At 45.9% G+C, this 13626-nt stretch overlaps 1 protein-coding gene across 4 annotated transcripts in view; it reads left to right on the forward strand.

Annotated features, from left to right (window-relative positions):
- Lyn (LYN proto-oncogene, Src family tyrosine kinase) overlaps window positions 1–13626 on the forward strand; it is a 117771-nt gene that overhangs the window by 93568 nt on the left and 10577 nt on the right. For all 4 annotated transcript variants that reach the window (XM_060385932.1, XM_060385933.1, XM_060385934.1 and 1 more), the window contains exon 11: window positions 12855–13008. In XM_060385932.1, the coding sequence (XP_060241915.1) occupies window positions 12855–13008 (154 nt within the window). The remainder of the gene's footprint in view (window positions 1–12854; window positions 13009–13626) is intronic.

The following is a 13626-nucleotide window of genomic DNA, read 5'->3' on the forward strand; positions in this document are numbered from 1 at the left end:
TGCTTTGGAAGGTTCTGGGAATATATGTTCAGAATTTTGATTAATTAAAATAACATTTTAGCTTGGTCTGGTGTTGTAGGAAGGTAAAAGGAACTTTTATTCTTCTGTTTCAGTTGTTGTCATGGAGGCTTACTGCCTCAGTCTGCTAACCTAGGCCTAGTCCTGGAAGCTACTAGTTTCCATACAATCTAACCTAGGTCTACAATGTTTTCAGCCTCTGAGACTTACTTCTTAATAAGCTCACCCTTTCTTGTTCTTACTAAGCTTTGGGCTAGCTGGTTCAACTCGGCAGTTCTGCCTCAAACTTCTCTGCCAGCTAACTTACTCAATCTGGCTTCTCTCTCAGCCCCTGAATTGCTCTGTTTGGCCTCAAACTCCAGCAATCTGCTCTAATCTCCTGGCTCTTTCTCATTCTCTGGATTATTCAGTCTTCACCTGAGTTCTCTCTCTCTCTCTCTCTCTCTCTCTCTCTCTCTCTCTCTCTCTCTCTCTCTCTCTCTCTTTCTACATTACCCCTTAAGTGGTTTCCCTTTCCTCTCTTCTGGTGAGAGTTGGATGTATCCTTTACTCTCAGATCTTTCTCTGATGTGTCACCTTTTCTGCCACTCGAGTAGACATCACTTTTAAACATGGGTGCTTCCTTCTACACACTGACTTTACCTTCATTCTTTGGGATTAAAGGCATGTACCACTACACCTGGACCTAAGGTTTTCTTTACGTGAAACTTGCTCTATACCAGGCTGGCCTTGAACTCAGATCTGCTTGCTTCTGTCTCCTGGATTATAGGTGAGTTTATATTTCAACCAGATATGATCTCTTACCATGCAGCCATATTCCAAATGAAAGTTGCTCTGCATAGGAATTGAATCCCAGCTGCTCAGGAGGCTAGGGCAGAAACAGCTCAAATTCCAGGCCAGCCTGGACAAGTTCAAGGTTGGTGTGAGTAATTTACTGAGAGCCTGACTTAAAATTTTTAAAATAATAGTTTTTAGAAGATATAAAGGAGCTAGAGAGATGGTTCAACAGGTAATAGCACTTGTTGCTCTTGCATAGGACTTGGGTTCATTTCCCAGCACTTACATCACAGCTAACAACCTTCTGTTAACTCCTGTTTCAGAGGATCAGAGGGCCACTGTGGGAACTGCATGTATGTGGTACAAAGACATACAGGAAAAACACCCGTACACAAAATATAACAATAAATAAATTTTAAGACGTTAAAAATAGGCCTGGAGATTCTGGAATAAAGCTCTATACTTAGGATGTCCAAGGCCATGGGTTCAGTCCCCAGGATCAAAATAAAGTAATATTAAAATGATTATTTCATTATTATGGTGCATTGTTTATTCTTGTTTGTTTGTTTGTTTGTTTGTTTGTTTTTTAAAAACAGGGTTTCTCTGGGTAGCCTTGGCTATCTTAGACTTGAATTGTAGACCAGGCTGCCCTCAAACTCACGGAGATCCACCTGTCTCTACCTCCCAGAGTGCTGGGATTACAGGCATGTGCCACTGCACCCAGCTAGTGTTGCTTATTCTTGCCCTACATTTTTATTTAGTTTGGGGGCAATATTTTAGGTTCTAGCATTAATAATGAATAGTGGATATTCTAATTAATGATTGATAATGGATAAGAAGAAAATGAACTCCCTTGTAGTTTATAAGCTAAAATGTTATTTCCCAACTCTTCCCTTCAAATGCAAGGATACATTATGTTCTCCTCTTGTGGATGGAATTGTGCAACTTCATCAATGACTGTATTTTGGGTACTTTCCATATCAGCTCTGAGGGATCTTTGCACATCTGTTAGTCAGTTTAGCATCCTCCTTTGGCTGTGTTGTGGTTTCCCTGGTTCACTCAGTGGCCTCTTCTGTGGTGGTGTTATGATTTCTGTAGTCACATCTTTATTCTTAGACAGTGTTGTTTCTTTTTAGCGTATTTTTGTTCAGGTTGGATTTGGGTTTCTAACTGTTGCAAACATTGATGGTGATATGTGAAGGTCTCTTAACACAGGTTTGTGAAGTATGTTTGAAGGATAAATCCTTGATTGTAGATCTTCCACTCCCAAAGTGTGCGTTCATTTTTAATTTGGGTAGCTCTTCATAAAAGTCTTAAAAATGTAAGAGTATCTTTTTATATACTTTCTTGCCCAAACTAAGTGTTGCTATTAATTCTTTCTCTTTTAAAATCATTCAATGTGTATGTATGTGTGGGGACCTGTGTACCTATATATATATACCACTCGTGTGTAGTGTCCACAGAGGCCAGAGGATGGCAGCAGATCCCATGAGGTGGAATTACAGGAGGTTGAAGGCTGGGTGCAGGTGCTGCGAACCCCAACTGGGCCTCTACAAGAGCAGCAAGTGTTCCTAACTGCCGAGAAACCTCTCTAGACTTGTCTAATTTCTTACTTCATTATTATAGCATCTGTCTATTTTCTGTGTATGACGCCAGGAGTCTCTTCTTCTGTTTATTCATTGCAGACAGTTTATTTTTCTGGGAAGTTCTTGAGTAGCTTCTTTTCTTATCTCCCTGCCACCGGTCCTTCACATCCTACTCTGCTTTAAATCATGCCACATTCAATGCACTGTCGCATTGGTAGATATTTAACTGAATGCTTTGGGTTTTTTTCATTTGTTATTAAAATTCTGTAAGTGTGTGTGTACCTATTACAAGGCAATCTGTTCCCGGGAGTGTGACACCATTGTGCCGCATTTCCTTAGCATTCACCCAGAGACAGCACTTGGGCCGCGCCTAGTCCCCCACAGCTGACGCAGCAGTGTGGAGCAGATCTGCACAAGGCTCGGCTGAGCTGTGCTCCCTGTGATGGAGCCCAGGACCAGAGGGCAGGATTGGAGGGTGGGTGTCTTAACGCTCCTCAAAGTCATATCTCATTCCCACTGAGCATTTTTGGCAGTGAGTTGAGGGGAACGTCTCTTGTTTGGGAACACCAGGAGTCACCTATTGGGCTGGGGCACGTTCCATGGCAGGAGCAGTCTTGACCGAAGGGGCACACAGTGGCCGGCGGCATCACTGTCATTTGCCCCCTCACTGGAATAAGTGGACAGCTGCTTCTTTCTCCTTGCTGAGTGGTCTCTGCTCATTAGGCCGGGGTTGGGACATTTCCACCATTGTTGGGGCACTGAAAGAGTTCTAACACATCTGCCGCTTCCTGCCTTATCCTGCATGTACTGAAGCGACAAGTCCTGAACCCCTGGCAGCCAGCCTGTGTACCGCCAGGCTCTCCCCAGCCCGTGTGCCTGAGGCCAGCTGTGCCCACTTGGCCTCCCACCTGCCTTCTCAGCCATGATCTCTAGTGTCTATCATTTCACTATTAAAAGCCCAATGCTGATTTTAGTCATTTTCCTATCGATACAGTGCAGGGCTGAGGACGAAAGTGGCAGAGCACATACTTAGCATGTACAGGGCTCTGGGCTATTCACCCTACAGCTCATGCACACACACAAAGGGTTCAAAGATGATACTGCAGTCACTATAGTAATTATAAATATACATATTTATTAAGTAATAATTATCGTCTGCTCCCATCTCCCATAGACTCAAGACAACTGATTCCAAATCTCTGCTGCACCCTCCCAGTATTGAGCTCTGAAATGCTATTGGTAATCTTCCCATTTCCTGCTAAGCCCTAACTGTGCATAACACTGTGGAACACTTTCTTTGAAGTGTGTTGTTACTCTTAGTGTGTGTGCGTGTGTGTGTGTGTGTGTGTGTGTGTGTGTGTGTGTGTGTGGTGGTGGGGTGTATGTGACTATTGGTACGTATATGCCATATCATTTGTCTGGAGGTCGGAGGACAGCTTTCTAGAGCCTGTTTTCTCCTTCTGCCCTGTTGACACGGGATCTCTCCTGCTCTTCCTGCCAAGCGATTTACTGCAAGGTAGCAGGCCTACAAACTTCCAGATGATCTCCACTCCTTCCTTCCCTTCTATTCTCCCTCCCTTCCTCCATCCATTTATCTACGTATGTGTGTGTGTGTCTGTCTGTCTAGCTGTGTGTGTTAAACTCAGGTGGTCAGTCTTGCAGCAAGTGCTTTTATCCACTGAGCCATCTTCCTGAACGCATTTTCAGTTTTGAGATTGGACTGAGGGAAGGGGAAGAGATTCTTCAGCAATTTCTGCCTGGTCCCACCCTGCTGTTCAGGGCTTCCACACGGCCTGGCCCCCAGCGGTCCTGCCACTCTCTATTTATTTCTGGCATCAAGCTCTTCCACGCTGCTAAAAGCCACGGAGTCTCTCGTTTAACACTCTGTATCTAACTCCCCCTGTTCCTCTTTGCCCAGCCTGCTGGCCATCATTCTACTTCCTGCAGCTCTGGATTTGACGGTTTAAAGCTCCTAACTGGTTTCATTTAGATTAGTATCTGCCAGGTTCACGCACACTATAACGTGTACCAAGTTTCCTTCCTTTTGTTGACTGAATAATAGTCCATGGTACGAACACACTACATTTTGTTCATCTGTTCAACCATCAGTGGATATCTGGGTTGCTGTTGTGAACAATGCTTCTCTGAACATGGATGTTCGAGTATTTCTCAAGTCCTATAATGGCTTCCTGTGTCATGTATGTGTGTTCACATGAATGCAGATGCACGTGTTCAGGAACATGTGCATGCGTGCCTGCAGGGTCAGAGATAGACCTCATCTTTGAGGCAGGGTCTCATGGAAGCACACTAGTTTAAATACAGTCAATCGTTTGGTGGAGCTACCTCTGGAAGGCTTGGTCCCTGAGGGAGTCTTGCCTGTGTTAGCTGGTTACATCCCGACCAGCCACAGAAGCAGCTTTGCATGGCTGTGTTCCCTTCTCAGCCCTCATCCTCAGCTCTGAGGACAGGCTCACAGACTTTGGGTTTTGCCTTGGTTGGGTTTTAAATGATCTCCTCATCTTCTTTCTCTTCCTCTCCTTTATTTGTGCTGCCAACTTGGTGGACACTGTTTTTAAGGGCAGAAGCCAGTGTGAATAAAGGGGGAGCCCATTAGACGTGGACTCAAATCCTGGTCTTTGTTGGAGCAGACCCTCTCTGGACTCTGGCTCCTGTTCTTTATCATGAATAGTGCCTGTTGTGTGGGCTAGTCTCAACGGTTGTAACGGGCTAGCAGTGTCAGGGCAAGGAGAAGTTATCAGATGACAGCTATTGTCATCACCACCATCAGCAGCATCAAATCATAGATAATTATTTCTAGCTGTGTTTTCTTGGGAAATACAGACACTAAATTTTCCAAGGTAGTCTGATATATACACACACACAGAAAATGAAAGTGTCAACTGCGTGACTGGGCTTTTTGAACCATGCTTCCACCACCCACATTATAGATTGCAGTGTAGGCACCCAGTATAGGGGAATCAATGACGATTCCTGTGTATTGTTTCTGTGGCAACTGAGTGCCAGAAGACAAATGCTGCCCTGTTGGGAACATGGAGAAATGTGGATCCTTGTTTTGCTTTGTTTGTAAACTCTGTTCTCTCTTCTGATCATTACACACTTCTCCCTGTAAAAATACTTCAGAGAATGTGCTGTGTATCAGTTGCTACTCACTTTTCCCCTCTGCCTTACAAATGTTGTCTTACTCCAAAGGCTCCTGGTGCCTTGGTATAGAGTTCGCTATCTGAACTGTCTCCTCAGCCACAGGAAGAGGAAGCAAGTGGCACCACAGAGAGTGAGGTGACTTGCCCCATGGAGCAGGTGAGGGAACAGGGTAGCTGGTCCCTTCTTCCCCTGCCCTCTGGTGGCTTCTTGTTTAGTATATCTCTCTGCTTGTCTGGATGACTGACATATTACCACAACCTATTCTAAGGCTTCTGACTTCTCTTTTAGGCTGGAATTTCCTGGGGGGAGAATTTGGCTTTGCTTCAGCGATCACATTCAGCCCTTATGGGGTGCCTTGATTCCTGTTTCCTTGAGTCTGCTGACTCCGCGGTGGGTGTTTCCCATTAAACAACAGCAGCAACACAAAACAAACAAACAAACAAAACCTTTCACCTGCTGTTTGCTGATGTTCCCAAAAGCTGTGGTAATTAGAATGGACAGAGACACCGGAGCAGTAGTTCTGGAGCCAGGTCACCTGTGTGGCACTTGTGTATCTGCCCAAAGCATCAGGAAGTTTCGTGGTGACAGCTAAGCCAGTGTCTGTGAACACATGAGGGACAAGGTGAGGAACTGCCTGAATCCCTGATCCATCTCATGGTGGGAGCTAGCTGAAAGCCTGACTATGTGCAGTGCTGGAGTTGACCAGTTCCTCACAGGGAGGCAGATGGCTGACTTGGAAACAGTGACCACCAGGAAGTAAGTCACCCACAGGGAGAATTATTTGAGCTCTGCGTGGGTTTGCAGACACAGTTGACATTTCCCACAAGAGTTAAATTTCCCCAGAAAGAAGGCCCCTTGGGTGTCACTTCACGGCTCAAGGTTCTCCACAGAGATGTAGCTGTGCTCTGAGTGCTAAGTATGCACAGTGGTGATGTGAAGCCCAAGTTCATCAGCACGGAGGGACCAGTGTGGCCTTCCTCAGAGAGACCCTAGCACCATGTAAAGGGGGCCTGGCAAGACAGCTCACAACGTGCACCCCTTGTTTGGGGACTAGGAAGACAAGCTTTCTACATAAGCGTTCTTAGTGGTTGGGAAATTTACGTGAGCAGGCCCAAGCAAGGTTCTTCTAAAATCTTTAGCCTGGTTTAACATTCCTGATGGTGTATCCTGTGAGAAAACTATTTGCAAAGTAATAAGGCCCTGGAGTTTATATTCTGTCTCCATCCACCCCACCATAAATGTGTATGTACATGGTACATGGAAGGCTCTATGTTTGTTAACTGCAGGAAAATGACAGAGAAAGAGCTGTCGTGCTGCAAGGACCACTTAGTGTTTAATAATAATAATAATAATAATAATAATAATAATAATAATAAACCACAGAGTGGTATGCACTACAATGCTGTATCAGCCACAGGCTGTCCATACAACCATGGTCACAGATTACGTCACCGAGTGATGATGTCACCACCTTAGCTTATGGAAGTATAGCACATGATGCTTGAACAATATTAAAATGACTTAATGATGGATTCTTCGGAATGGATCCCTGTTGCTAAGCAATGTAACTATGAAGCTATAAATATACTAAAACGTTAAAACAGGGTAGCAGTCCATAGTGGCTTCTGGGAGTCTGACCAAGGCCTAAGATCCACCGCTGACCCAGCTCACCTTACAGCCCCTGTCTTAGGGTTTCTATTGCTGCAACATAAGCAAAAAGCAAATTGGGGGGAGGAAAGGGTTTGTTTGGCTTATACATCCAGATTATAGCCCATCCTTGGAGGAAGTCAGGACAGGATCTCAAGCAGGGCTGGAACCTGGAGGCAGGAACTGATGCAGAGGCCATAGAGGGTGCTGCTTGCTGGCTTGCTTTCCCTGGCTTTCTTAGCCTGCTTTTTTTTTTTTTTTTTAGATTTATTTATTGTGTATACAATGTTGTGTCTGCATGTTTGCTTGCATGCCAGAAGAGGGCACCAGATCTCATTATAGATGGTTGTGAGCCACCATGTTGTTGCTGGGAATTGAACCTCAGGACCTCTAGGAAGAGCAGCCAGTGCTCTTAACCTCTGAACCATCTCTCCAGCCCCCTTACCGTGCTTTCTTATAGAACCCAGGACCATTAGCCCAGGGGATGGCACCACCCACCATGGTCTGCGCCCTCCTCCATTGATCACTAATTAAGAAAATGCTTTACAGCTGGATCTCATGGAGGCCTTTCCTCAACTGAGGCTCCTTCCTCTCTGACACAAAACCAACCAGTACAGCACCCCAAACTGAGCCTCCACTTGCAAGAAGCAGTACTTGTTTTCTGCCTGCTGCAGCTCCTTCCTTGAGTGACTTCTTAGAGGCAGATACTTCCTGTCTCTGACAAGCGTGCTTGGCCAGACCTTTGGCTCTGGACTCCAGACCTGTGGTTGTGGCAGGGAAAGCCATTCAGCTGATTGGTGGTTGAAGAGATTCAGCTGGTTGGCTCTCAGTTGAGGAAAGTCAGCTGACTGATGAATGAGTAAGACAGCATCCCTGAAGCTGCTCTTCTTTCCCAAGATGCATTAGAGAGGTTGCATTGCAGGACTCACATTTCCTGACAGTGCAAGTCTGTTTAGCAGCTCACAAGACAAGGCTGTCCTTCACCCTCGGTAGCATTGTTATTGCCTTCTGTGGCTAGGTTGCTAGGCTGGTGTGGACCTTGTGGTTCATGGTTCTCTGCCTTTCCGGCTAGCTCTGCTCTTTTCCCCAAGAGAGTGGCATACCCGGCAAAGGTGTGTTTCACAGCATTAGCTTCCGTCATAAACATTTTGAAGTGAAAGTCACGATGCTGGATGGGGTGTGGTCACAGATCATGGTTGTCATGTACCTCCATGGGCTTCCTTCACTGTGGTGTTTTTTGGAGTCTTAATCTCTCTAAGCTTCATTTGCATGTGTTCAGCAGAAGTAAAACCTGCCTGGTGCTTTTTATTTGGGTCAAACATGAATTAAGCCTAAGGGTTGTAAAACACTGTAAATGCCTGACTAGTGGGGGTCATTAGTATCTCCCTCACTACCTATTTGTCCTTGTCATCATCTTTGTCATCATTGTCATCATCATCATCATCATCATCATCATCATCATCATCATCATCTACCTACATAACACAACAAAACCATTTCCTAGTCAAACAGATCCTTTCTCACTAGGACGTGACATCTCCTATAGCTGCTACACTGGTGACTTTTCTGAGGTCAGGACACAGGGAATGAGAGGCTTGAGCTCTTCTTTCTTAGGATCCGTGGAGACAACCCTGGCTTGGCTTGATGTATTTATCTGATGGTTCTTCATGTAGTGCCAAAGGCTAAGTGTCCTGAAAGAGAAAAAAGGTATCCTATGAATGAAGTGTCGCTCCTAGACTAGACCAGGAGGAGATGGCTCTGGTTTCTTCCTGATGCTATCAAATAGAGCCAGATTGGTTCTAAAGATTGGTTTGTTTCTTTGTTTGTTTTTAGAGGACAATCAAAGTGCATCACAGTAGAGATAGGGGCTAAAGAGAACTGATTTTCCAGAAAAGAGGAGTTGGGATGCTTGGGGGCCTTTCACTTTCCTGGGGCATCTGCTGTTTAGTCGGCTCAGCTAGCACTATCATTTAGAGTCTCCTCTCAACACCCACATCAATGTTTGCAAGCTGAGCTCAGGAAAGTACTCTGCCTGGACTAGAAAGCCAAAGCCAACAGGGCTTGTTGTTCGAGACTGTCACTGCGTCAGAGTATCACTTCACAGCACTTTCAGCAGGTGCCTCTCTTGAGTAGATGTGATAGGACCCCTCCCAGAAAGTTCCTGAAATGTTCTGCAAATGAGCTGACCTTGGGAATCCATGACAGAGCATGAGGGTGAGCTGAGTCCTCACTGTCTGGGCTGCTGCTCGTAGCTGTGTGTCCTGCACAGGACTCTGGTTAACTGCACTTCAGGCCTGAGTTGGGATTTTAGCCAGCTTCAGCTTCTTTGCACTCCTAGCCCATGTTCTATTATGACTACACTGTTAGCTAGGTAAGTGTACACGACCCAGCATTTTTAAAAGGCTCAGTTACCAAGGAGAACTGGCGAGAGGCTCAGACAGCGTCAGCCGTGACCATGCTATTGTCTGTGTCCCTTGGGGGCTCTGGAAACGGCCTCTGGCTCACTGCATCTCACTGTTTCTTTAATCCCAAACATTCCAGCCAGCTGCAGGACAACCGCCTGTCCCCTTTTTTCTACTTAGTCCCAGCATGCTCTGCACTCTCCCTGGCTGTAGTGGCCCTTCCTAGTAAGGCTGTTTGAGGTTGGTGTGCCAGCAAAGAGAAATCAAGGCCTGACTCCTGCCTCCCAAGCTCTGCTCCAGTCCCTCTTATTACATCACCCTCTTCCCTTTATGTCATGCCCCACTGGTCTGGGTGCAGAGTCTTCTAGAGGAAGTCATGCATGCCAGCATGTCCTCACCAAGGCTGTCATTATCCCCACCTTCTGTGGACTTCCTATAGAAGCTATTTTGAATATTTCCAGAGAAGGGCATGCATCTTCTGAGTGCCTAGGCCCACTGACAGTGGAGGAAAGCAGAGACCACCCAGTCATTGCTCTCCAGACCAGCCTCACACTTTCCCTTGGCCACCACCTGGTTCCTGCTTTGTTTGCTTAACAACTGTCACATGTGTACAATGCCTTACAAGGTCAGGCTCCCGTGACATTGTGCTTTGAACTACGTCTAGAGCTGGCTGCAGGCAGTACCTACAGCTCACCTGTGCCCAGGGATGTACACGTTTGGAGAGGGCACAAGAAACGGGCACATGGGTGGAGTTGGGGAGCTGTATTAGCTGTGCCCTGGGATGCACACATGCACACAGCTGGAATGGCCACACAAAAGCACATGGTAGAGCGGGGAGCCATGGAGATGCACGCCTTGGAGAAGGCAGCCTGCTACTAAGGCTTCTCAAAGAAGTACCCTCTCAGCTGAGACCTGGAGAATGAGTGAGTCCTGTAAGAGGGGAGTGAATGCTCCATGGAGAGGTTTGAGGGTGGCAGCCAGGAGGCTGTGGAAGTGGTCATGGGGGTGGGGGATGGGAGACAGGAGGAAGTCGCAGAGCTTGGTCCCGTGGAAACTTAGTAGTATTGTTAAAGCATCTGGACAGTGTTCCTTGGTGCCCAAAGGGAGTAAAAATCTGGGCTGACTGTTCTCCACAGAAATGACACCTGCCAAATCCTGTGTTCTGGCAGTGTAGCTTCCTGGTGCTGTTAAGACCTTAGCACATTTTTCTGAGGGAGATTGGTGATGGCAGTGAAAGTTCCACCAGATAAAGAGTTAGGATAGGAAAGATACACAGTGCGGCTTTTTGCCTCGGAGGTGTTTATTATCCGGTTGCCATGACAACAGTAAACACCCCGAACAGAATACAAACAATGACCAAGCTACAACCCTTAGCAGCAAGCGGTGTTTGTACAAACCACCACTGTAGGATGGGGAAGAGGAATTCGAGAAGGACTTGGATAACTCTGGAAGGAGAACCAGGATGCAGCCGGGAGGGGAAGGGAGTGCTAAAGAGCAGCTCCTTTGCTGAGCAGTGGAGGAGGGGAGGGGCTTGATGGGGTTCCCCATGAGGTAATGAGAGGTTGCTGACGGTGATGGTCCTCCTGGATGATCTGCTGTAGTTCAAGACAGAATGTGGCAGAATCGATTCAATCTGTTGAGAAGGAATTCTAACTAGAGGTGACTCCTCTCTTACACACTCGTGTGCACGAACATAAACACACATATGTACACACACAAACAGGCATACATACAAAGAGAAAAACTCACACATAAAGACATACATACACAAACAGAAAAATACACACATATACACACAAACACACACACAAAGAGACAAACACACACAACTTTTATCCTTCCTTCTCCCTGGCTGTGTAATTTGGCAGTACAATCCTTTAACTGATTTTGGAGCTGTGACACATTTCCTACCAGCACTGAGCAGTCACTTTCCCTGTTATTTATTTGAACCCTTCCTTTTTTCTCATGGTCTTACCTTGCTGTCAGAGTACATTCTGTTTATCCTGAGGGACTGTTCTCAGAGGGTCTGGAGAGCTGGCACTACGCCTCTTCCTTAGCAAGATCCTCACAGAAAGGATCTTCTAACAGGCACGTCCCTCATGCCCTGTGCCCGGGGCCTTATTAATATCTTAGCACGTTACTTTCTTCACTTCTGTTGTCTTAGTTCTGCTTTCTACCACAAGATACCATAAACTGAATGGCTCAAACAGCAGGAACGGAGAAGGCAGCAACACAGTCAGTGTTGGGCACAGGCCCATTCTCCTTCACGGCCTCTTAATAGCTGTGGCTGTCCAGGGTGGAAGGGCCCAGGAAGTTCCCTTTGGCCTCTTGTGTCACCAAGTCTACCCTGTCCTCCTGACCAAACTGCCAAATACATTAAGGATCATACTGAGGGTCTGGGTTCAACTCTTGAATTTGGGGGACGCAAGCATCCAGAGAATAGGATATGTTTCCTCACTTAGAATCTAAGCTGATGACATGTGCAGGTTTTAAGATGCAGGTTTTACAGGTCTTAAAAAGAGCCTTCTCACTTTTTTGTTTTGTTTTACTTTGGGTTTTGAGGTGTTTTTTGTTTGTTTGTTTACAACAGGGTTTCTCTGTGTAACCTTGGCTGTCCTGGCCTCACTCTGTAGACCAGGCTGGCCTCAAACTCACAGAGATCCACCTGCCTCTGCCTCCCTTAGTGCCAGGATTACAGGCTAGTGAGCCTTCACACTTTTTAAAATGTTGAAATACATTGTTATTTAGAAAATGAAATGATGACATGGAACTGAAGAGATGGGCCTAAATTCAGTTGCCAGCACTTATGTTGGGCTACGTACAACTGTCTGTAACTCTAGTTCTAGGGGATCTGATGCTCCCTTCTGCCTCCAAGAGCACCTGCACTCAATTTTTACACACACACACACACACACACACACACACAGAGAGAGAGAGAGACAGAGAGAGAGAGAGAGAGAGAGAGAGAGAGAGGGAAGTAATGGTAAGTAAAATTGAAACCTTTTTTTTTTTTTTTAAGTTGCCATTATTGCAGATGTTAGGAGACAGATTTCAGGAAGGCAGAAAGGATGCTAAGGATAACTTTATCACTATCTTAAAAACTTGAACAATCAGAATAGTGCGAATGAAAGGATCTCAAAGACTGGGTTGTTCTTTTTTGGGGGGAGGGAGGGGGGAGTTGGTTGTTAATTTGTTTATTTTTCTTGATGGCCGGCCAAGACAGCCTACCTAGAATGCACACCTGCCCCCATTCTGTCTGCAGATTGCCGAGGGCATGGCGTACATCGAGCGGAAGAACTACATTCACCGTGACCTGCGAGCCGCTAACGTCCTGGTCTCTGAGTCCCTCATGTGCAAGATTGCAGACTTTGGCCTCGCGAGAGTGATTGAAGATAACGAGTACACAGCGAGGGAAGGTGTGTACGTGTGCCGCTTAGGGGAGGGCATTTTTATGCCACCTCTGTAACGTACTTTCAGCCCCTTTCACCCCCATGCCTGATGCCCTTCCATTCCTCACCACCCTCCTCCCCTCCCTTCTGCCACGCGTTCATTCTGTCCCACCAACCTTGCGTCTGCTTTTAAGACAGGATCTTGCTGTGTAGCCCAAACATGTATGATGATGGGGGAAATTTACTAGCTACCGACAAAAAGTTACTATCAAGAATACACAAAGAACTGAAAAGGCTGCATAACAAGAAATATTTAATTAATTTTGTTGCCTCGCTTAACTTTGTCTGTTTTTAAGTAAAGCGTTTACCAAAAAATCATCATTTTGCATAGAAAAAAAAAACCAAAACACTTATTTGGTACAATATTGAAGCTGTGCCACAATTGTAGTTTACTTTCTAAGTTCCCTTGGTTAATGCCTCTTACCACTTTAATAAGGTTCACAAACAGTAGCAACTGTCTTCTTCTTTGCTGGTTTTGCAACAAGGCAGGGGTTGTTTGTTTTGTCTTTTGGTACTGGGGATTAATGAACTCAGGCTTGCGAGGCAAGAGCTCAACCATTGAGTTATAGCAGGCTCTTGCTGTGT

The sequence above is a fragment of the Meriones unguiculatus genome, chromosome 6 (assembly GCF_030254825.1).
Source record: "Meriones unguiculatus strain TT.TT164.6M chromosome 6, Bangor_MerUng_6.1, whole genome shotgun sequence".
In the NCBI taxonomy this organism is placed as follows: Eukaryota; Metazoa; Chordata; class Mammalia; order Rodentia; family Muridae; genus Meriones; species Meriones unguiculatus.